The 25884-nt window shown below is 42.1% G+C and overlaps 1 protein-coding gene and 1 pseudogene across 1 annotated transcript; both read left to right on the top strand.

Moving 5' to 3' along the window:
* The first annotated feature begins 133 nt into the window (after window positions 1-133).
* LOC147260381 (uncharacterized) lies at window positions 134-1133 on the top strand (annotated as a pseudogene).
* A 7760-nt stretch (window positions 1134-8893) lies between these two features.
* Window positions 8894-25674, top strand: fgf17 (fibroblast growth factor 17). The gene is made up of 5 exons (XM_086205423.1): window positions 8894-8925; window positions 9003-9039; window positions 9210-9387; window positions 21012-21118; window positions 25384-25674. Exons 1-5 carry the CDS (start codon window positions 8894-8896, stop codon window positions 25672-25674), a joined length of 645 nt encoding a protein of 214 aa, XP_086061549.1.
* Window positions 25675-25884: the final 210 nt, after the last annotated feature.

The raw sequence follows: 25884 nt of genomic DNA, 5'->3' as shown, positions 1-25884 counted from the left end.
GTGGAGGCAATTGTAGAGTACTTCCACAAGAGCACAGTAGCCTCTGAGAAGCAAAAATCTACTCAGAGGCAAATGAGTAAGCCTGAACTGAGACAAGCAAGACTGCATCACACGGTGGAATTCAACTTTCTACATGCTGAAATGAATTTTGGAGTTGAAGGATGCCATCATCTCTACACTGGCCATTCTCAGTGCACCTGTAGATGCTCTGACCCAGGATGAAAGGGAGGTACTACAGAAGACGTGCACAGTTTTGGAGCCCTTTGAGCAGGTCACTATGGAGATCAGCACAGAGATACAGTAGACAGTTGTTATTATATTATGAATGATTATTAATTACATATTAAGGATAATTTAAGATGTGAATGTCAGTAATATTAAATAATAAACTGAGCAAACTCCATATACCATATAATGAAACAAAGCATAATTTTACTGTTCTCTCTTTGTTCAGCTTTGTGGCAGCCTCCAAAATGCTACTCTTGTGCAGGGGTCGGCAGAAAATCACAGTTTACCAGCAGACACAAGTTACCAAGGGGGAACTGGAAGAGTTGGTGACTGCTCTCTGTGCATCCATGGATAGAAAATTCCACAGAATAGAATATAACACTATTCTCTCTGAAACTACTGTGTTCGACCCAAGGTTTAAAAAGCTGGCCTTTAATGACAACAGGGCTCTTGATAAGGCACTTCAGAGAGTAACAGCAGCAGTAGCATGATGCACCCCCAGCAGCCAGCCAGCTCAACTATCAGGAGGCCAAGAGGGAGAAGAGGGAGCAAGCGCACCAGAAGAGGAGCAACAAGCATCTGCTGTTCAGAGGCTCTTTGATGCAAGAGCAACAGAGGACACCGCTAGAAGAAATCCCTCAGCAGATGCTATACTTGAAGTAAGGTCCGATCTTGATGAGACCCTCATTTAAAGATCTGTAGAACTGCTGATCTGGTTGGAGTGCAAGGGTTCAGTCTACCCATGACTAGCCTAAGGTAATGGCAGGGTGACTGTGCATCATGGCAACATAAGTCCCCTCTGAAAGGATCAAAAACAGGACAAATAATAACCGAGAAAAGAAACAGGATCAGCCCCTTTAAGCTGAGGCACTTGGCACTCGTTCCTGAATGCCAATCTGCCCTGAAAAAAAAAGATGAGAAGATGTAGCTAGATAGATGGTGGTCATTTCATATACACCTTAAACTGTTAAATCCTGCTGTTTTACACATTGCAATATATTTCTATTTATGTTATTTATCTATGATTATTCTTACTCAGGTAACTTCAGTTTTATTTGTCGTGATTTCAGTGATGGCACATTTAAGTCCTGTATTTTATTAACTTGCTGTTGCGGTTTTTGTTCTTGATGGTGGTCAGTTCAAAAAGACACTTAAAACTGTCAATTGCTGCTGTTTTGTTCATTGTAATACAGCTATTTCTTTTTGTTATGTTATTTATTTGACTATTTGTGTTCAAATAAATGTTGAAAATCTCAATAGCTGTTCTTTTTTTATTTCTATACTTTAGTTTTTAAAGATGTTTCTATCTGCTTTGAGTAGCAGAGTGGTTCAACAAGCAAGTCAGTGCATTCATTGGGTGGTTTCAGAGAGTTACAAGGGTCTGTAAATGCAATGAAAACAATAGGCTACAGCAATTTACTGATTTTAGAAAGTGTAATTTTTACTTGTGAATACTTAAGTAAAAAGGATGTATTGAATTATTTAAGAGGTATGTGTACACATAAGTACATATCATAAGCCAAACAATGCTAAATATGGCTGAATTAGAAAATGTATAAATGGAAAAATGAAGAGCCGTTCTCGATAGGTCTCTATACTGATTTCATATTTCTGCAACACAGCACATTTTACTTTGGCACAGTCCATGATGTTGTCAATGTCCATAGCTGCATAAGCAGAAAAGGCTTTACCAGTTAGGAGTGGAAATGGTTGAAGAGCCCACTCATCCTGAGGCCACTGAGGCCATCGCAATTCTTTCGAAGGTCATTAAATAGTGTTCAATGTCTTCACCTTCAGTTTATGGTTGCATTTTGGGGCTCCTCCAATCAGTAAACCAAATCAGACTTGTACATTATCCTCCAACAAATTGTTAGCATGTGAGGTGTCTTGGCTGCTGCACCATCCCTCTGCTACTGATAATGCTGGCAGTGGTCCTGTTGCATTTACTGCTGAATCAGGGCAAACTGGTGCTGAATATGTCTCTACTTTTCCTCTTACCGCCTAGTCTGCCCTGCACTCACGATCAGTCTGCTGCTGCATCAGACCTCATATAACATTTGAGAGTTCAGCCAAGTTGTCTTGCTCTTGGGATCGACCACCTGTCAGCCCCTGTTGGTCACTTCCTCGTGTCTGCCTCCTACCACCCTCCATCCACTCTGGTCAGGCTCCCCACATTTGGTGACAGTTAGTAGGTGACAGGCCACAGGCATGAGAAACTCATATCGTCAACAAAGGTGGTTTATTTACAAAAGCAGTGGCTTTGTTGGTACTGTAAATGACGTTGCTTCACATTTGTCACTCCCAGCCCCCTTTTGCTTGGACCCCTAGTACTGAAATGATGATCAAATAACTTAAAAAAAAATCTTCCTTTTCTCTCCAAAATTCTGGAGAAAGCAGTTGCTAAACAGCTCTGTGACTTTCTCCATAGCAACAGCTTATTAAAGGATTTCCAGTCAGGTTTCAGGATTCATCATAGCACAGAAACAGCACGAGTCAAACTCGCCAATGACCTCCTACTGGCATCTGATGAAGGACTCGGCTCTGTGCTAGTCTTATTAGATCTTAGTGCAGCTTTTGATACCTCTGACCACCATATCCTACTACAGAGACAGGAACATGTTATTGGCATTAAAGGAACTGCACTAAATTGGTTTAGGTCATATTTACTAGGTTGATCTCAGTTCATACTCACTAATGATAATTCCTCTGAAACCACAACAGTCAGTTATGGTGTTCCACAAGGGTCTGTGCTTGGACCCTTCCCGGGTGCTGCTGGAGTAGGCTGCAGACCTGAAGAGGCTCAAGCTGCTGCTCATGTCCCTGTCTGTCCATCAGTCTCTTCCCTTTCTCTCTCTCTTTATCTCTGTCTCACTCTTTCCCTCTGCATATCTGTCTTCCTCCATTATCTGTCTTTGTCTCTGCCCGCTCTCCTGCTCTCTTTCCCCCCAACCAGTTAAATCAGAAAGGCCGTCCCCATTGAGCCTGGGTCTGCTCGACGTTCCTGCCTGTTAAAAAGAAGGTTTTCGTCACCGCTGTTGCAGGATGTGCTTGCTCATGGAGAATTGTTGGGTGTAAATTCATTGAAGGAGTGTGGTACCAGACCTGCTCTCCTTTTAAAGTGTCATGAGATAACTTTGGTTGGGATTTGGCGCTATACAAATAAAATTGACTTGACAATTGACTTGACTTGACCAATCCTCTTCACCCTATACCTGCTTCCTCTAGGTAACATTATAAGGAAACATGCGATCATTTTTTACTGTTATGCAGACGATACACAGCCTGTAGTTATCACTGCATCCACAAGAAACAAATTAGCTGACTAAACTGGAGGCCTGTCTAAAGGAAATAAAAACATGGATGACCCATAATTTCCTTTTTAAACTCTGACAAAACTGAAGTCATTGCGCTGGGCCCGAAAAAAACCTTAGACACACCGTATCTGATGAGATAGGTACTCTGGATGGCATTACCCAGGCTTTCAGCACTACCTTAAGGAACCTAGGAGTTCTCCTAGGTCCTTTAACTCCCACATTAAGCAACTCTCTAGGACTGCTTTCTTTCATTTATGTAACATTGTTAAGGTCAGGCATATCCTGTCTCAAAAAGATGCAGAAAAACTAGTCTGTGCTTTTTGTATTTCCAGGCTGGGTAACTGCAATTCCCTCCTATCAGGCTTCACCAATAAGTCCCAAAAGACTCTCCAGCTGGTCCAAAACTCTGGTGCCCACGCGTTGACTAGAACTAGTAGAAGAGACCATGTCTCTCTTGTACTGGTGTCTCTGCATTGGCTCCCTGTCAAATTCAGAATAGAATTCAAATTCTCCTTCTAACATACAAAGTCCTCAACAGTCAGACTCCTTCATACCTGACAGAGCTCATAGTCCCCTATTCTCCAGCTAGAACCCTTCGCTCCCAGGATGCAGGTTTACTCGTGGTCCCAAGAGTTTCTAAAAGTAGAATGGGAGCCAGAGCCTTCAGCTATCAAGCTCACCTCCTTTGGAACCGTCACCCAGTTCCCATCAGGGATGCAAACACCCTCTCTAATTTTAAGAGCAGTCTTAAAACCTTCCTTTTTGATAAAGCTTGTAGTAAGGGCTGCTTAGGCTGGCACTTAGATTTGCTACTATAGGTTTAGATCTCCCATGGTACACTGGGCTTCTCTCTCCTCCTCTCCTTCCTCGCTGCCATCCTGGATGTGTTATACATCAGTCATACTCATATGCATTATGAACTCATCTTTTTCTCCGGGACCTTCAGGCTCCCCACATCCCAGATCCTGGGTGCTGCTGGAGGAGGTCTTCCTCCATTATCTGTCTTTGTCTCTGTCCTGCTCTCCTGCTCTCTTTCCCCTCAACCGGTCAAAGCAGAAGGCCGTCCCCATTTAGCCTGGATCTGCTCGACAATCCTACCTGTTAAAAGGAAGGTTTTTGTTGCTGCTGTTGCAGGATGTGCTTGCTCATGGAGAATTGTTGGGTGTAAATTCATTGAAGGAGTGTGGTACTAGACCTGCTCTACCTGTAAAGTGTCATGAGATAACTTTTATTGTGATTTGGTGCTATACAAATAAAATTGACTTGACTGACTTGACTTGACTTTAATTTGAGTCTGAGTACTGTGATTTATTTCTCGTACTTTGTACAGTACATTGTACCACTTTAGTGACATGGGGATTTTGGACACCAGTATCTTGACAGAACAATGTTGGACAAGTACATTACTTGAATCTCAATCCATCCATCCATTTTCTTCCACTTATTCTGTTAGGGGTCGCAGAGGGGCTGGAACCTATGCCAGCGGCTTTCGTGTGAGAGGCAGGGTTCACCCTGGACAGGTTGCTAGTCCATCACAGGGCCAATATATATAGACAGACAACCATTCACACACACATTCATACCTCCGGTCAATTTAGAGTATCAATCAGCCTAGTCCCCATTTGCATGTCTTTGGACTGTGGGAGGAAGGGAGAACATGCAAACTCCACCGAGCCACCAACCACCGAGCCATCAACTTGAATCTCATAAAGTGAATTCTCCAATGGCTAAAAAAAACCTGTTAGGATCAGGCCTTGGTTTGCAATGGCAATCGCTTTGATCTGCATTAACTCATGGGCACTTCAGGGATTTCTCATTTGAAAGACAGGTTCATTAATAATAATACTTCTTTCTTGTGAGTTCATTTTTTCTTTGCTCATTTAAGGGTTGTCCCTCTTAGTATATGTTTAGCACTTACACCTCGAATGCAGACACACCAGATACAGTAACCAAAAGTCTGTTCAAAAGCCTAAACTGGACTTAAATCATTTATTTGTTCATTTTCAGCCAACTATGCTTCAGACCCTTTCAAAATAACAGAGATGCAGGGTTCTGTCTGACTCTCTACTCAGTGCCAACTCTGCTATTTTCATTGCAAACCCCCTTAGAACCCCCTGTCACCCTCTTTCTGGGCCTCTGAGTTTTAAGTATAACCGGTCCCCCGATTCTTGGCCAATGGATGAAGCAGACTGAGGCTGTCTACAATGGGCAAGTGTTTATCACAGATCAGCAACTCTAGTGAAATCTGGTCACCCGGACAGAGTTTTCTTTCACCTTTAGCCTTACCAAGTTCTGTTGTTAACACTAGTCAGATGTGCAGTATTACATCTGAAAACATCAAATATTTTCAAAATTCTAAAGGTGATTTTGCAGGTTACATGCAGTTTTATTCATATAATTCATGCTATAATAAATCTATTTGGATTGCTGTCATGTTTTTTTAGTGTGCTCCAAGGTTTTGCAGGGCAACACTCAACCTGGATAAAGGGGGAGGGGAAACTAGTTCAAATTTATTGCCTACATCAGCTGTGTCAAATTTAGCAAGCTCAAATGGCGGGCTTGCAAATGGCAGGGTGATACTTGCCTTTTAGCAGCCTTTGTTAAAAGCAGCTTTATAAATTTTCACCACTTAATAAATATTCAGACATTCACAGATTCCTTATTTTCACACTGCGAGCAATTGGATATTCCCAGGATCAGAATCAAGAAAGACCGCCCTCATTGTTGGCTCAGGCGGTGAAAATGATAGAGAAAAGCAGAGAGATGTAGCCTGCTCATTCATGTGAATTCTGCATGCCTTTTTATTCACTTCTTTTGATCATTCATAAGGGGGACCACCCATTTTGGAACCCTTCCCTCTATTTTTGTAGGGTCAGAAAAGAGTGGCCAGTTGCTCTTTATGGTGGAGATTTTTATGATGTGGTCAAAGCTGTTTGGAGACCACCAGTTCTGCTTCCACTTGCCACTATCTTCATCCTACATATGTAACGAAGATGAAGACTAGCAGGTCATTGAAGCTGCTGGAATTGTCAGCTTCAAGTGTTCCCCTGGACAATCTGCCACTCAGACATATAGAAATAAGATCGGTTGACATCTCCTTATTTTCATATGTTAGAGGAAGTAAAAAAATAAAATTCCAGAAAAAATCCAGATGGGGGCAGCACGGTGGTGCAGTGGTTAGCACTGTTGCCTCACAGCAAGAAGATTCGGGGGTTGGAACCCCGGCTCGGGCATGGGATCTTTCTCTGTGGAGTTTACATGTTCTCCCTGTCTGCGTGGGTTCTCTCCAGGTACTCCCACTTCCTCCCACAGTCCAAAGACATGCAAGTGGTGACTAGGCTGATTGGATACTCTAAATTGACTGTAGGTATGGCTATAAGTGTGAATGGTTGTCAGTCTATATGTGTTGGCCCTGCGATGGACTTGCGACCCCTCCAGAGTGTACCCTGCCTCCCAACCAAAGGCGACTGGCATAGGCTCCAGCCCCCCATGACCTTTAACAGGATAAGCAATAGAAAATGGATGGGTTGAATTCCGAGTCCCGGCTCGGGCATGAGATCTTTCTGTATGGAGTGTGCATGTTCTCCTTGTGCCTGCGTGGGTTCTCTCCAGGTACTCTGGCATGCAAATGGAAACTAGGCTAATTGAATACTCTAAATTGACCTTAGATATGTCTGTGAGTGTGAATGGTTGTCTGTCTATATGTGTTGGCCCTGCGATGGACTGGCGACCTGTCCGGGGTGGATGCCACCTCTCGCCTGAAAGCTGCTGGGATAGGCTCCAGCCCGCCCCCCCCCCCAACCCTTAACAGGAATAAGCAGGAGAAAATGGATGGATAGTTGGATGGTTGGATCCAGAAGGATCTCCTCATCTGGAAACCAAGCTAATCTATGAGCTCATGATTATGGGTTCTCTTCAGATAGATGTTCATCCTGAAAGGATGGATAGACCAATCATATCCACCTAATATCAGATTGGATTGGCACAGTCACTCACAGAGGAGCACCATTGGTTTATTCATCAACAAATTAGATGGCTGCCACTAATTCAAAACAGTTTGTTGATTTTCTAATGCTGACAGTGAAACAAATTGATAGGAATATTTTATATGAAAGAATAAACCTAATCCAAACCCAGGCACACCAACATACCTAGAAAACAAAAACAATCCGCTCTTGTTTCCGGGCGCATGCCCCACTACATGATGGCTAAATTGGAAAGCCTGAAGCTAGTAGTGTATAGTGTCATTCAAACTGCACTAGAGAAATGTGAAACAATAAACAAAGCTTGTTGTCAGCTCTTTTATATATGTAGAATTTACAACATTGCAGACACAGCTGCAGGCATAAAAAAAGAACAAGGACATACAGTATAATAGTTGTTAGTGTATTAGAGTTCATCAAAAATCTCAGAACTTTCAATGGCTATGGTTGCTGAAGTGGCAGCCATCTAAGGTGCAAATAAATCCTTCTCGTCTGACCCACATTAAGGCTGTCAAGATCAGTTGTGGATTGTGATAGCACAGGCAAAGGGATTGACAGGCTGCCATCACCTCACCTTTACTGACATAAACAAGTACAAGCAGTTGCGGTCAGTGACTCATCAACCTGTCAGAGATGCCTAACTGCTGAATTTGGTCACTTGATTGGCCCAGACAGGAGTGATGGTCGTAGTGGGGTCAAGAGAACGTGAGAAGGATGAGATCTGAAGGCACTTGAAGCTTCGTGTTACACTATTAAGCAGTTTGTCTCATCTGGATTCAGCAGTGACCAGTGTCGGGAGGTTCTGTAACAAGCTCCAGCTCTTCATCATTGTTCTAGCAGTAGAGGAAAGACATTGTCTCACTTATCTGGGATGCAGATTGCTCATTATAGGAGCCTTTTGTCTTCATGATTTGTTTTTGCATGAGCTGGAAGCGTGACCAGTTAACATAAGATCAAAGAGTGGTTTGTGGGGGGTCTTTAACACCTAATTGCCACACCCACACTTTGCCATTAGGCTACTCCCTTTTAAATACAATGCTATAGTAATGATCTGCTTGGAAGCCTGAGATTGAGAGGACCAGTTTCCTTCAGGCCTGTTTTGGCTTTTCTGGAGAACTGCTCTTCCCTCATCATCAGAGGTGGTGTTACTCTGTCCACTTAAGGGAGGGACTTTGCTTTCAACATAGTCTGAGAAGCGAGCCAGCTGATCTTGAGGAGTTACAGGGTGAACGAGGGCAGGCAGCCAGGCTTGCTGAAGTAACTCAGCTGGGAAAGCATGGACAGAGCAGAGGGCAGCTGGAGCAGCTTGTAGACGCATGTGAGGGAGCCATAAGGAAACAGCGGGCTGCTGTGGATGATCTAGGGAGAATGTATGGACTCAACCTACACTGCATTTACATGTAAGGCTGCGGCAGGACTCATTGAAATTACACATAATGATTTATTGATGATAATTTAATTTTTGGTATTTCTACAGCTCATTTCACCTGTTCATACTGTGGGGAAATGCCAAGGTAAGACACTTAACAGCTCAAGCTACTATTTCAGGACGTTTTTCACAGACTAAACACATATCTAACTGAATTATCTTCATTTAAAAGAAATTGCCGCATGGTGGTTTTAAATTGGCTAATTTATTAGGAAGACAAAATTATGCATTTTATTTTTCCCTTTGCATAAAAAGGGGGAGAATCACCCCTTTCCTAATTTTAAGCAGTATGTGGGGACTCATGGCGCAGTGATGGACCATCTGAGCCACAGACAGGTCAGAGTCTACCAGCTTTACAGCCGCACCAGCGGGAAACACGTCCAGATTCACAGCAAACAGGTCAGCGCCACCGCTGAGGAAGGAAATCCATTTGGTAAGAGATGACTGCTGTGGGTGTAGGATGTATTTGCTGCGCCAGAATGTGTGTCATGCTTCCTTTCCAACTGCTTTTGACTTTACAGCTGTAGAGCGTCTTCCAAATTAGTTATGTCATCACACTTGCAAGCATCCCAGCCCAAACTAACCAGCTGCAGAAGAAGAATTTAGATCATTTACTCTAGTATAATAGCAATATAAAATAATATTCAATTTCAAGTATGCAGAACTGAGTGGTTACTACATTTGACTTGAAACATTTGATTACATTTGTACTCAGATGTTTGAAGCTAAATATAGGTATGGGTTATTGACATCATGAGATGATGAATCAGTGTGTCCCCACCATGTTACTGTTAACAGGTGCTTCACTTGAGTATTTGTATTTTAGGGGAAATTGGAATTTTAATATGCTACATTTCAAAGGAAATATTGTACTCTGCACTACTTTGTTCTGAACCCATCAATTACTAGGTATTTTGAAGATTTCAATAGAAAACATGGCAAAGCCTGATGAAGATTATGTATTTTCAAATTTAAAACCTGCTGACCTCAGGAAAACATATTCAGACCAGCTCAAATGGAGCAACAACACATATTACTCTAATATGACCTTAATGCTTCTAGGATTAAACATTCTACCAAGAAGTGGAATACAAAGCATTAGTATGAGTATATTTGTTTTGGATACTCTAGTAAAGTATCACTAACTACTTTTACTTAAGAAGATTTTAAACAGTGACTTTTAGTTTTATCAGAGTTATAATTCAAAGCTGTTGTTTTTTTTAATTTTCACTTAAGTAAAGAGACTGCGTACTACTGCTTACATACAAAAAAAAGTTTTGCTTGAGTCATGTGTTGAATTTGAAAAGTTCCAATAATCTTAAATCTGAAGTTTACCAAAGTCAGTATTTTATTTTTCTTCCCAGTAGAAAGGTACAGGCATCAAAGACCTGTATTTTCCCTCCATCACTTCAAAAACATAATTTGGGTTCCACTGTGGAATTACAGGTATTCATTTGGATCAAATCAGAAATTGTAAAAAGATCAAATCCTCAGTGGCAGACGGTATATTTCTGCACCCAGATAGACAGAGCCATCCATCAAATCCAAGTTTTCATAACATTCTAATTTTTGTTTAATTACCTCCAGAGTTTTTCAAGGGTCACTAAAATTATCCCCATTTTAAGAAGTGGTCAGTATGACAAACATTCCAGGGATGCACTGTTATTGTTACTAATATCACCTTCTATGTTTGTTGTAAACATCCAATATGTTTCAGGCATGAGTATGTTAACAGGTTCCTAAAAAGATTTACAGTTTTGGAGTGCTTTACAGACTGTAGAGTCACATCATGCTCCTGCAAGGAGGCTGTTTCCTCAGACTCAGGAGTTACAGACCCGGTTGTCTTGTCCCTACCGCTGTGAGCTAATTTCAGGGGTAAATGATAATGCAGATTCCCTGCTGTAGCCATGAAACCATCGTCTGGCAAATTAGTGGCTGATCAGGCTGAGTCCTTTGTCTCAGTGCTCAAAATACACAAGGCCCTTCTCATGCCCAGTGGCCATAACAAACTGCAGGCCAATTCAATTAAGGATGTATATTCAGCTCTTTTCTACTCAGCTGTCAGTGATGATATTTGAGAGAGAGTGCGAAAGCTTACTCCAATGAGGGGCAGTCAGTTTGTAGTTTCAGCTCAGTCAATCATATCTACTGTATTTAGTGCTTTTCAGTTTAAGTCGTACTAGACAACACCTGTAACTGATATTTGGAACTGATACATTTTTGCAGTAAAAATAAAGATCCAGTGGTCAAAATTCAGAAGAAGAAACTCTACAAGAATGCCTCAACTACATGTGAAATTATAAATTAACTTTTCAACATTTCCCTTAGGGTTGGGGTTAGTATGCAGTATACAGAGCCTTAGTGACCAAACATTTTGTCTGTATTTGAAATGTGTCAAATGGCAGAGTCTAAATTTGTTGTATGGCATTTTCAGTTCCTTTAAGTGTCACAGATCAGAATGACACAATAGCAGAAAATAAATAGTTGATCTCTCTGACTCTGAGATGACATAAGAGCATAAAATCACAACTTGAAACTTCCATCCACCCATCCATCCATCCATTTTCTACCGTTTATCCTATTAAGGGTCACAGAGGCTGCAGCCTATCCCAGCTGCCTTCAGGTGAGAGGCGGGGTTTACCCTGGATGGGTTGCCAGTCCATTGCAGGGCCAACGCATATAGACAGACAACCATTCCCTCCCACAGTCACACCTACATCATTTTAGAGTATAAGATTAACCTAGTCCCCTCTTCCATGTCTTTGGACTGTGGGAGGAAGCCAAAGTATCGAGAACCCATGCAGGCACAGGGAGAACATGGAGACTCCACACAGAAAGACCCCATGCTTGAGCAGCAGTGCTAACCACTGCATCAAAGAGCCACCTAACTTAAAAAATAATTTTTTGAAAAATAAAAATAAAAACAAAGAATGGTTGTACGGTAGAGAAGCCAGTGAGTGTGGTGGATAGAGTGGTGTTCTGCAGATGGGGACTGGGTGAAAAAGCTTCAAGGGACTGTTCACCTAAAAATGAATATTCAGTCAGTATGTTCAATGGAAGGTTGCGTGAAATGACCGACTTTTCCTATTTTGGGTGAGCTGTCTCTTCAAGGCAAAAGCAAAGATCTGTAATGCTGCTCAATGTGAAGATTTGGGGCTGTGTTGCTTCTATGAAATGTCTTCTTTCTGACTAGAACACATCCAAATACATGTGTTCATGCAGTTATGTGTCTGTTTACAAAATAATCTATATTTGATCAAATAATACCTCATTTTCTCATTAAATGAAAAACTTTACAAAACCCACAATACAAAAAGGGCTACATATTCTGTAGTGTTTTTTGGGGTTTTTTGGTCAAAAACACATGTGATATGATATGTCTTTAAAAAGTTTTTGTTTTTTCTGAGCCAGAAATCTTTACCTGAGATTAATAGATTTTTTATAGACACTAAATCTCCCAGTTTAATTATCAATGTCATGAAGATTTCTATAGACAGTGATAAAGTTATCAAAACGCCCCTATGAAAGCCTGTCATGTCAACAACGTGAAACAAGAAGTTTGATCTACTTTTATCCAATGTTCACATTTAATTTGTTACTACATAATTCCTCATGCACCTGTATTTATTAACCATATTTAGCCAAAAATATCCCCATTAACATTCAAATTCAAAAGACCTGTCAGGGGTAGACAGTAGCATGAAATATTTCATAAGTACACTTGTAATAACACAGCAAATTATATCATTTAGTTGTAGCGTTCAGTAACAGGACATGAGCATTCAGTGGTGAAATCATCTTTCATCCTGTTTTTTTTTTTTAATCTTCCATGCCTATAAGATACTCTACAGTGATGTGTGCAGAAACCAGAATAACAATAAAGACAAAGGCACTGGCCTATGTATAGGTCTAACTCTAGAAGAGCACCTACTGGTGATGACACAATTAATCTCAATACTCACAAAAACAGATGCTTTCACAAAAAAAAGTACAGTAGAGAGAATTGTACGAGTTTGTTACAGAAAATAACCTAGCTTGCCAGTTAGAATGTTGCATACATCCAAGAGGATGTAGTCAACATTTATCATCTGGGAAACAGCTCATATAAAACAATGGAAAGGTGAAGCCCTTTAAAAACAAAAGTGGACATCTGATTGACTAAATTCTCTGTCTGTCACAATCAATATGGGCCAATCCAATCAGCAGAGCATATGACGAAGTGGACATGCACCACCACCTAAAGGTAAGGGGAATTGACAAGCATTTGCTTTCATGTCTATGTATGACTTATACCTACCAGGGTTCCTTTTCCCTGTAAGGAGCTATTTCAGTATCCCACTAAGAACATGATCTAAAAATAAATAATTTGATAATATGATACAAAATGAAGATTAAAAAGCTTTTCTTTGCTGTGTGAAATAGGATGGCCATATATATGTGCTGCCACCAAGAGAGAAAACATGGTCTACTCTGCGCAACTCCAAGCAGAAAGCCAGTTTTCAGCTTGCAAGTTTCAAAGTAAATAACATTTGGCCAGGTCACAAATCATAAAAATGAGAAGACATGTTATCCATCCATCCATCCATGGATCCATCCATCCATTTCATCCGCTTATTGTGTTAAGGGTCACGGGGTGGGGGGGGGCTGAAGCTTATCCCAGCGAATTCCGGGCGTGAGGGGGACTCACAGTCAATTTAGAGTATTTAATTAGCCTAATCACCACTTGCATGTCTTTGGACTGTGGGAGGAAGCTGGATTACCTGGAGAGAACCTATGCAGGCACAGGGAGAACATGCAAACTCCACACACAAAGATCCCATGCCCGTGCCAGGAAACTTCTTGCTGTGAGGCGACAGTGCTAACCACTGCACCACTGTGCCACCCAAGAAATGTCATTGTACCCTGAATCAGTATCAAGATTTTCACAAAAAATTATTAATGGGAGATTAGTTTGGTCAGAGTAATGCTGGCTTCCCTCCTGTTTTCCCTTCAGAAGGTGGATGGTGCTCCAGCTCTTTAAGCTACTGAAGAGAGGCTGCCAGTCAGATAGAGCTGCTGTATGCATGGTATCTAAGGAACCCACCCTTCTCCAAAATCAATCTAAGACAAGACAACATTTAGCAAGTTTTTAAGCTGCCTCCAGCTTTTGCTATGTTGTCCCCAGCAATGTTCTGCTCGTCAAAGCAGTGGTGGTCCCTCAAGAAATAAACACAGCTTCATAAATTAATCAGAACTGAGTAATCAAGAGAACCATGTTCTAAACAAATATATGTTTGGCATATCTAAGCCTTTTTGGGCCTATATTTTAGACTAGATCGTTATTAATGCTTAGGTGCTACAGACTTAACAGTCTGTTCATTCCTGTGGACAGGAAATCACTTTTTGAGAAAGAATCACTTTTTTTGCTGGACACCTGCATGTCAAAGGCAAGGCAAGGCCCGTTTTCACCAACAGTTTGTCTCAAAGGGCTTCACATGGCATCATGACAACATCCTCTGCCCTTAGACCCTCACATCGACTGAGGAAAAACTCCATAGAAAACCCTTTTAACAGGGAAAAATCTGAGAAACCTCAGGGTGAGCAACAGAGGAGGGATCCCTCACCCAGGACGGACAGACGTGCAGTAGATGTTGTTACACACAAGAAAACAGTTTACAATGCAGAATGTGGGAAACACGGAAATGTTAATGACAGCTGAAGAAGGAAGCTTCTGGAAGGGGAGGCAGGGAGAGCAAGCCAGCTTGACGGGGGACTGGATGGCAGACTGGTTCATGGAAGGGGACCGCAGGCCGGTGTAACAGTAGGGAATAAGAGGGGGGGGGCGATGCAGGCGGCGGTTGGGGCTCTGGTAGATCTGTGGAAACACAGAGAGACTGCGAGACACCAAGGCCAAACTACAAAGTGCAACAAGTAGTGGTAATGACAGTTCCAAAAATGTGCAGGGAGGAGAGGAAGAGAGAGGGGGAGAGGAGAGGAGAGGAGAGGAGAGGAGGGAAGGGCTCCATGTAACCTGATGTGTCCCCCAGCAGTCTAAGCCTATAGCAGCATAGCTATCAATGGTTCAGAGCTACCTGAACCAGTCCTAACTGAAGGCTCTGTCATAAAGGAAAGTCTTAAGCCTGGACTTAAACGTAGTTAAAGTGTCTGCCTCTCTGACCCATGGAGAGAGCTGGTTCCACAGTAGAGGAGCCCGGTAACTAAAGGCTCTACCTCCCAGTCTGTTTTTATTGATACTTGGAATCACTAAAAGACCTGCATTCTGGGAGCGGAGTGCTCAAAGCCAGTCAGAATTGAGCAAAACATTCTTTCCATTGATAAAACTCCCCAGTGCCTTTCTTTACTCTTCTTAAAGATGGATTGTTGTCCAGCTCTGATAACCTGCCGATTGCAGCATCCACACGTAGCTCTGCAGATGCCACCATTGTTTTCAAGCTCGCAGGTATCTCTCACTTTTGTTATAGCTAAACCACACCCTCACAAAAACTCACCTGGAGGTCACCAGATTCTACAATTCTACAATTTCATTTAGCAGACGCTTTTGTCCAAAGCGACGTACAACACAAGCCAGGATTTAGACTTAATAAAGGAAAAGCCCATAGGAAGCGCAAAAGTGCTTCAGTTGTGATTTGGTCACAGGTACTGCCATCTAGTGGCAGAAGAAGTGTCGCCCCCCCCTTTTTTTTTTGACAAACATACAACATCACACAACACAGTTAGTGCTACATAATCACTAAGTGCTGGGTCTTGGACCCTCTGACTTATTCTACCCCACAGGACAAAGAGGAGAAGAGTCAGGCTAAGTGCCTAGGTGCTCTCCGAACAACTGAGTCTTCAATTGTCTCTTAAAAGTAGAAAGGGACTCAGCAGAATGCACAGAGTTGGGTAGTTCGTTCCACCATTTGGGAACAACAGAAGAGAAGAGTCTGGCTAGAGATTTGGAGCAGCGCTGGGCTGGAAGCACCAGGCGTCTTTCGCATGCAGAGCGTAGTGGGCGAGAAGGAGAGTAGACCTGGATCAGGGATTCCAGGTAGGCTGGAGCCGTTCTTGTGATTGTTTTGTAAGCCAAGAGAAGTGCCTTGAATTTGATCCTGGCTGCCACTGGAAGCCAGTGAAGAGAAACCAGCAGCGGGGTGACATGTGCCCTTTTTGGCTGGTTGAAGACCAGACGTGCTGCTGCATTCTGGATCATCTGCAGAGGCTTGAATGAACATGCAGGGAGGCCTGCCAGAAGAGAGTTGCAGTAATCAATGTGTGAGATGACAAGAGCCTGAACCAGAATCTGTGTGGTCTGATCCTCCTGATGTTGTAGAGGGCATAACGGCAAGACCGAGAAACTGAGGCCACATGAACCTTAAAGATCAGCTGGTCATCAATCATGACACCCAGGTTTCTGGCTGAGTTTGTGGGCACAAGTAGGCTCGAGTCAAGTTGGACACTGACCTGAGGCTGAACAGATGGACAAGCTGGAAAGACCATGAGTTCAGTCTTAGAGAGATTCAGTTGAAGGTGGCGTTCCTTCATCCATGTGGAGATATCAGCCAGACACGCTGATATACGATCTGAGACCGTTCTGTCATCAGGTGGAAAAGAGAGGAAAAGCTGAGTGTCGTCAGCATAACAGTGGTAGGAGAAGCCATGGGAGCGGATCACTGCACCAAGTGAGGTGGTGTACAGAGAGAAGAGAAGGGGACCAAGCACTGACCCCTGAGGAACCCCAGTCGATAGGCCATGTGACCTAGACACCTTTCCTCGCCATGACACTCTGAAGGATCTGCCTGTGAGGTAGAACTTGAACCACAACAAGGCAGAACCAGATATGCCAAGCTCAGAGAGTGTGGAGAGGAGAATGTGATGGTCTTACATCCAACCAGACTGAACAAATTTTAATCAACAAGAAGCGGAGCAGGTCCGTCCAAGATATCAGAGTTTGTCATGGTCCCAACAATGAGGCCAACAGTGACCATTATCTGATGACAGCAAATGTCAAGCACAGAGTACAACAGCGTGGTCAACACAGTAGATTGATATGTCCAAATACCAACAAGGAGTTAGTGTTGAGAAATTCCCTCACTCCTCTTGGTATTCTGGCTTATACAACTCATGAAGATCCTGATATCCACACCAAATTGGAAACCATCAAAAACACCTATGTTGAGGCAGCTACTAAAGTCCTGAGCTACAGAAAAAAGAACAACAAGGAGTGGTTGACACCAGCACATGGCAGAAAATCAAACAAAGAAAACAACTAAGGGCCAAGAAACTGAATAGCAAGTCAGTGGCTCCAGAATCAGGTCACTGTGGTTATTCCAAGATGCCTATAGAACCAAGGATAAGGAGGACAAAAATAGCCCTAGAAAGGACAAAAGGGCTTTTGTTAAGATGCAAGCTCTCAGAGCAGAATGGACAGCTGCGAAAGGTGTAAAATCATTAAACAACAACTAGAACATTAGCTACTCTGGTCTTGTAAAAGACTAAGATGGGAGAAACCTCACTTCTCCAAAGTCCTCAACTGCCATGAACTAGAACCTCCTTTTATCCCTACACCTGAAGTTAACATACTCAACAGCAACATGAGTTCCCCAACTAAGAGAGAAGTTATGGGTATTCTCATTTCAAAAAAGAATGGTAAAACTGAAGGGACCAACTCCCTTCACATTGAGATGCTGAAGCCTGATCTCAACACCTCAGCCAAGATTCTCACAGATCTGTTCCTGAACATCTGGGACAAAAATGTTATTCCTGAGTATTGGCTGAAGGTCTGATTTGCAAAATTTCAGCAAAAGGAAATTTGCAAAATTGCACTTACTGGCAAAAAATCAAATTGCTGTCTATAAGCAGTGCATCTAAGGTTGCTTACAGACTCTTGCTGGGCAGAATTGACAAGGACTTTGAAAGCAAACTGAGGCAGGAACAGGCAGACTTCAGGAAAGGTAGAGGGTAGAGTCTGTTGGGTAGAGGGTTCACAGACCACAGCTTTACAGTAAGAAACATCATTGAGCAATGCCTGGAATGAACAATCAGTTATACCGTATTTTCCGCACTAAGGCGCATCGGATTATAAGGTGCACCCTCAATGAATGGCCTATTTTAAAACTTTTTTCATATATAGGGCGCACCGCATTATAAGGCGCATAGAATCTAAACGACTGTAGTGGCTGGGGTTGTGTTATGCATCCACTAGATGGAGCTGCGCTAAAGGGAACGTCAACAAAACAGTCAGATAAGTCAGTCGGTCAAACTTTATTCGTAGAATACAAACCAACGTTCTGACAACTCCGTTCACTCCCAAAACAAGATAGTGCATTCACATACGGGGAGGGGAACTTTTCCCTGATTCAGTAAACACGTAAAAGAAACAGTCAGTAAATCAAATGCTAGTGCAATCACAATATAGTAACTCTCAAAATAGTGCAAATAACAATATCTAAATAACTCAACGTTGTCCAGACGTTAATGTCCATATTCATAATATCTCCCAAGCCTCGTTCAGTTGTAAACACGTGAAAGAAACACGTAAAGCTCACTCTTACAGTTCATTCCTCATCCACGAATCCATCAAATTCTTCCTCTTCAGTGTCTGAGTTGAACAGTTGGGCGAGTACGGCATCCAACGTGCCCGGTTCCGTCTCGTCAAAGTCGTTATTATCCGAGTCAGTGTTGCCGTTGTTGTCTGGCAGTTCAGTGACGATACCGTTTTTACCGCCGTTACTTCGGCGACGCCCCCTGACTATGGTAGCCATAATGAACCAATATTGATCCACACATAAGGCGCATCGGATTATAAGGTTTTTGTGTCGGTTTTTGAGAAAATTCAAGGTTTTTGGGTGCGCCTTATAGTGCGGAAAATACGGTACATCAATTTAATTGACTTCCAGAAAGCTTTTGACAGCTTACACCATGTCACTCTGTTGAAGACTGGGCAACCTTATGGAGTTCCCCTAAATATGACTGCATTGATAAAGATGTTTTACCACCAATATGAGGGCAGTGTCATTGTCAATGGCAACCTCACTAAATGTTTCCTTTGGAATCTGGTGCACGCCAGGGTTGTATCATCTCCCCCATACTTTTCCTGATTGCCATTGACTGGACCTTGTGAAAGACCATCTCAGACAAGCCCAGAGGCATCCAGAGGAGATAGGATGATTGAATTCAACAAAGTGTGCTGCTACTGGGTAATTCATATTTTTACATCTGATAGCGCTTGTGTGCTCAGCAATGCAAGTTTTCAATGTTCTACTTGTCTTTCCTACATATGACTTACCACAAGACCAAATGATAAGATAGATTTCTGATTTATTATTACATAAAGGATGTTTTGGTGCTACAATAGTACCTATAACTAGACATTAAAATTTCCTTTGGGAATTATCAATGGACATGTATCTTGGTGCATGTGCCCAGTTCGTTCAGCACAGGCCGATGGCAGAAATCGGTTGTAATTAGTCCGTAATCCTTGCAATCCTTGTATGTTGTGTTTCAAATGTCAAAGTCACAACTACTGCTAACACATGCTAAGGCTAGTGGTAAAGATATGTGTTACTGTGTTTCAGGTGGCAAAAGCACATAATCCACAGAATCCCCAAATTAGCACGAACATGCAAATACTAAGCTAATGTTAATTAGCATGCTCATGGTCATTGTCAGGGAGTGAGGTCATTCTTCTGGCTTCCAAAAACCAGGGATGCAAAATTGCATGAGGATGCTAATGCTGGTCCATAATTACAATAAATACATCAACCCTAATGGCAGTTGCCATCAGGAATAGGGCTGGTGCTACTTGAGGATGAAGTAAATAAAAGTGTCTGAAGTTTTTTTGCCCCATTCAAAAAACACAAAACGTTGCTGTCAGGAAGTTGGCAATCTGATTCAAGTATATGCCAGAGTTTTATTCCCTTTATCTATTCTGAAGCCTTAGACTGTACCAATTATAAAAATGGCACAGTCTTTTGAATGCACTGTAGGAATCCTTTTAAGAGCTCTGACCTAGTTCTATTATTTCTTTTAGCTGCAGCGTCATCTAGGACAGATTTTTTGCATCCTCCGTCCTCACTATCAGGATCCTCAGTTTTGTGGCTAATTTGTTTCAATATGCATAACTTAAAAAAGATATCTTCTTTACTGTAAGGAATTGTTGGGGTCTGCCTTTTAACAAAATATTTCCAGCAATTGGTTTCTGAACAGCTGCAGACACAGATACAGGTAATTATTCTCTCTAAATTTCCAAAAATCCAGAAAATGAATGTATCAATGAAAATATGCCATAGTAAATGAAACTCATCAAGAACATAAATGCAGACACATGAGAAATGACTCAAGCTGGGTTTCAGATCTTTTAAACGGACAAAATACACCATCTAAATACCTCTTCCAAAAGAATATGTTTTAGGGAAGCCATGTATGGTGTCACCATACCTCTATACAAATTATAGAATGAGCGTGAGAGGGAACTACCAAGACAAGTTTCTGAATGCAAAAGTATCTTGGAGCATCCAATAGTTGTGTTTGATAAGCTTACTAATCTTCATAGGACAATTATTTATGGAACTTCCAACAAAATCTTGTTTTGAAAGGAAGTGCTCCAGGGCCTCAATACCTCTATCATGTGGTATGGATGTTTACATAGCATCATCATAGGACAGGATAGGTTAGGACACCTAGTAAAGTTCCTTCTCATCTAAAAAAAAGATTCTATAATTTAAACCCACCCTTTTGTGAGGACACAAGCACAGGAGTTGAAGCCTGGTAGTTGTAGCTTTGGAAGCGTTTTGTCTTTCACCATAGTTCTTTGTTTAAAATGTACAATCTCATAAAACAAAATGGAACTATTTTAAAATGAATAATCAGCTGGAGATGTTTCACATACTGGTTAGAAATCTTTATGTTAATTTGTAATGAGAGAGGTTTCACATACTGGTTAGAAATCTTTATGTTAATTTGTAATGTGTCACAGCCATGTCTAAATGAGTTATACCTTGTAGAACAAGAAAATATGTGGTGGGAAGGGCTTGGTGGCGTCACTACTGCCTTTCACTTTCTTCTCTGCTCTTCTTGCAGCTCGTCTCTTTGTTGAGACAGATACCTTTGGCAGTCGAGTGAGGATAAAAGGTGCAGAAAGTGGACGTTACCTCTGCATGACCTGGAGAGGGAAACTTGTTGGAAAGGTATCATACACAGTGACTAATAGCGGCAAAAAAAATTTCAATACTTAAACATAAGTTAGGGCGGCACGATGCTGCAGTGGTTGGCACTGTTGCCTCACAGCAAGAAGGTTCCGGGTTCAAGTCCCGGCTCGGGCACAAAATCTTTCTCTGTGGAATCTCCATGTTCTCCCTGTGCCTGCGTGAGTTCTCTCCAGGTACTCCGGCTTCATCCCACAGTCCAAAGACATGCAATTGGGGATGAGCCTAATTGGATACTGTAAATTAACCGTAGGTGTGACTGTGAATGTGAATGGTTGTCTGTCTATATATGTTGGCCCTGTGATGGACTAGCAACCTGTCCAGGGTGAACCCTGCCTCTCACCTGAAAGCCGCTGGCATTGGCTCCAGCCCCCTGCAACCCTTAACAGGATAAGTGGAAGAAAATGAATGGATGGACTGGAAAAAAAAGTCAATCTTGTTTTGTTGACCTGTGCTCTAAGGCAGTGGTCCCAAGTTTTTTCCTTGAAGCATCCCTTGCTTGTGTCCAAGTCAAGCCAGGCACCCCCAACCCCAACGCGCATACACACACTAAAGGAATTAGGCTAATTGATTAATTACAATTATATATTTGTGAAAATGCACAGCAGTTGTGAGGTTTTATTCTTATTCTCTTTTTACACCACAGACATATTTCTTCCTTTTTATGTCTTCATATGAACATATATAAACATCATATACAAGTTCAACAACAGATGAACAGAGGACGTAAGGAATACATTGAAGACTGTCAAGCTTTAACAATAAAAAAAAAAAACTTAAATCAAACACAAATTGAGTCATTCCTTACATTTTTACGATGCCAGTTTATTTATTCATAAGCTAATGGCAACCATTAGCTTGCCTAGCTTTGGCAAGGGATGTGATGTCAGGTGTGATGGTTGTGACAGCCAGTCTAAAGTCCTGGTGGACATCAAGTCTGTTTCTGTCTTTTTTGTTTATTGCCGCAAGGGCACTTAAATTTGTCTCAGACAAGTATGTAGTGCTGAATTGAAGAATAACCCTAATTATTGTGTGTTTTGGTCAGTTTGGGAGCAATAGCTTGTCCTTTGACAAGCCAAAACATTTTTTACCCATTTTCCTGTAAATATTTTTTATTGACACAGAGTCAAGAGCAAAGCTCATCTTCACAGTCTAGGTATTCCACATCCCATAGGGTGGAGATGTAGGTGTCCCTCACTCATACTTCCTTTCATATGTACTCACCAATGTCCGTGAAGTGGCTCTTCATCTCCTCACTGAAGAGATTCAGGTTCCGGATAACTCAGTGCATAGAGACGGACGCACAGTACCAGCAGACTGTTTCAGCAACAGTGGAAACTGCTGTAATTCCCCCTTTTGACATTTTTTCTGCTCTGTGATTCAGGTCCCTGCATCTGCTTGTTTGTTTCATTGTAGAGCGTGAATGTGTCCACCAGGTATGCTGTTTTGATCCAAAACGCATTAGTCAGCTGTTCACAGAGGGTGGATTGTTATCTTGCAAGAATTTCTTGATTTTTTTTCTTGCAGTTCCATAAAATGGACAAGCACTTGTCCACGCGATAACCACCGCACTTCTGTGTGTAGCAGCAGTGTTTGATGCTTTTCATCCTTACACAGCTGGGCAAACGGTCTCTCATTGTTGGGCAAGTTAATAAAGTTTATAAATTTAATGACAGTTGACAAGGTGTCACTAAGGTCTTCTGAAAGTTTTTTTCAGTGCTTACCAATGTATCATGCAATGGAAAATGACGTGCCCTGGGGCTCTTTCTTTCAGGCGGCTGTTAAACCCTTTGTTTTTGCCCATCATTGCTGCGGCCCCGTCAGTGCAACATGCAACCAGATTTTCAGAGGGCAGATTGTTGGATGAGAGATATGAGTCCACAGACATAATTATATCCTCACCGGTTGTTGTTGTTGCTAGATTTGTAGAGATAAGAAAGTCTTATTTCAAGTCTTCACCATCAATGTACTGCATATACAGAGCGAGGATGGCCTCGTCCAATACTGTGGTTGTTTCATCAAGCTGATTGACAAAGTTAGTATTCCTCAGCTTCTTGTGTTGATGATTTTGGCAATCCACAGTCCATCCATCCATCCATCCATTTTCCTCCCACTTATTCCTATTAAGAATTACGGGGGGGGGGGGGGGGGCTGGAGCCTATCCCAGTGGCTACGGGCGAGAGGTGGGTTACACCCTGGACAGGTCGCCAGTCCATCGCAGGGCCAACACATATAGACAGACAACCATTCACACTCACAGTCATACCTACGGTCAATTTAGAGAATCCAATTAGCTGAGTCCCAATTGCATGTCTTTGGACTGTGAGAGGAAGCTGGAGTACCCGGAGAGAACCCACACAGGAACAGAAAGAACATGCAGACTCCACACAGAAAGATCCCCGTGCCCGAGCCAGAACCTTCCTGCTGTGAGGCAACAGTGCTAACCACTGCATCACTGTGCAGCCGCAATCCACAGTCATTTTTATCAATTCTGCATTTGACAGTATTGTCTGAGAGTGGGACGGTTTTCAATTTATTGACACAATGTGGTCCACACAGAATCTCCATAATTTTCAGGCAGGCGGGTTTGATAAGCTGCTCTCCAATATTGTGTCGCTTTTTAGCCTTTGCAATTAACAGCACACACTATAATGACGTCTCTGTGGTTCTGTATAAATCACGACCTGCTCTTTCCAAAGCTTTTCTGATGTCCATTGATCTTCTTGATAGTGCTAAATTCTTCTCCATCTCCAAATACTCCCATTTTCACCAATAGTCCGGTGGTGTTTGGTCTCCTGGTGTCATGTCAGTCAGCTTGGCTTCACCAGAACATCTGGTGCTTTGATAAAACCAAAATAGATAACAAATACTGCCTTGCTTTCTTTTTGGATGCAGATGAACCCTCTGTACTTTTCGTTTCTCAGACATTGTGTTTTATTTAGAAATGATGAAGACAGCAGGAATACAGTCAGGAATGAATTACACAAGCCTAGCCTAGCTCGCTGCTAGGCAACATGGAGGTTGCTCATAAGTTCAGAGGTCAAAGGTAAAGCTCAATGAAGGTGGATCAAAATATGTTTTAATTTGGATTATACAGTTTTTCTTATCTTTTTGAGTATGTTATTGAGATTTTACACATTTAATGTGCACAAATATAACTTTGGTAACCTCACAACCTCAGTGCAGACTAAATTGTGCACACCCCTTGCAAACTTTGGCACCACCCCTAAGGGGTACGCAGACCCCAGGTTGGGAACCAATACTCCTGTTTGGACATGTGATAGAGTGGCATTTCTTTTAGAATTACACCTACAGATGTCATTGGCTTGTGGCTGAAACACAATTGGCAGTACTTGAAGACAACAGATTTAGATGCAGTCAGATAGTACTGTTGTCATGGTAGTTTGAGATGTCAGTCATCCCAGCACCTGACATGCCTCTCAGCCTTAAAGGAACAGGCAAACGTTTGGAGTAAACTTGTTTGCCATCCTTCCCAGAAAAATCAATAGATACCTTTGTGTTTGCATTTGGGAGCTCATCCCCTTTCCTAATTCATGTGAGGGCATTTTCGCTGGTCACATTTTCAAAGGGCTGTTTGACGTCAAGACTTGGTTTTAGGGCCAAGGTTAGACTAAGGTTATGGTTAGTTTTAGGGTTAGGCATTCAAATGAGATGGTGAGGTTTTGGTTAAGGTTTTAGGAATGCATTATGCCAATGAAAGTCCTCAAAAAGATACAGTACAAGGAGGTGTGTGTGTGTGTGTGTGTGTGTGTGTGTGTGTGTGTGTGTGTGTGTGTGTGTGTGTTCTTGCTACATATTGAGGACTAGAGCACATATTTAACAAACAGAGTGAGGACATTTTTGGAAGTGAGGACATTTTAGCCGGTCCTCCATTTTCAAAGAGCTGTCTGAAGGTCAAGATTTGGTTTTAGGGTCGAGGTTATAATGAGGTTCTGGTTAGGCTTAGGGTCAAGGTTTGGGTCGGGCAGAGAACTGAGATGGTTCGGTTTAGGGTGAGGGGCTAGGGAAAGTATTACATCAATTACAGTCCTCAGAAAGATATATGTACAAGGTGTGTGTGTGTGTGCGCGTGTGTGTGTGTGAGTGTGAGTGTGTGTGTGTGTGTGTGTGTGTGTGTGTTGCACACAAGTCATGCACCATCAACACCAAGTTATGCATAATATGCATGTTAATGAATGTATGTGTAAATAAATGACTAAATAAAACCTTTGTTTGTTTTCATGCAGCCCAGCAGCCAGAGCTGTGAGTGCATCTTCAAGGAAATTGTCCTGGAGAACAATTATACAGCATTTCAGAATGCCAAGTATGAGAGCTGGTATGTGGCTTTCAACAGGAAAGGGAGGCCCATCAAGGCCTCCAGGACCAGGAAGAACCAGAGAGAGGTCCACTTTATCAAGAGACTCCACACCGGCCCACCTCAGTTTCCCAACATGGACCACAGTAAACACAATGAGTTCTCCCAATTTCCGGCCACACATCGGGCAAAGCGGAACAGGAAATCATTTACCTTTAACTGACACACAGCAGAATAATGAACTGGTAAAAGCTGTGATAGGAAAAACAGATGATGACTTTATTTTTTAAATGTTTCTGAAATGTAAAATATGGTTAAGGTGCCATTATTCTAAATAATACATATCTAAAATAATCATTCTGTGTAAATAGACAAAGAGAGTAAAGCAGACAAATTATATTTAGTAGTCTCTCACTGTTGTGTTGACTTGAAA

Source organism: Aulostomus chinensis, chromosome 6 (assembly GCF_037954235.1).
Source record: "Aulostomus chinensis isolate RoL2024-O1b breed Wild chromosome 6, RoL_Achi_v1.0, whole genome shotgun sequence".
NCBI lineage: Eukaryota > Metazoa > Chordata > Actinopteri > Syngnathiformes > Aulostomidae > Aulostomus > Aulostomus chinensis.
The sequence above is the reverse complement of the archived record's forward strand: the minus strand, read 5'-3'. Positions and strand labels throughout refer to the sequence as shown.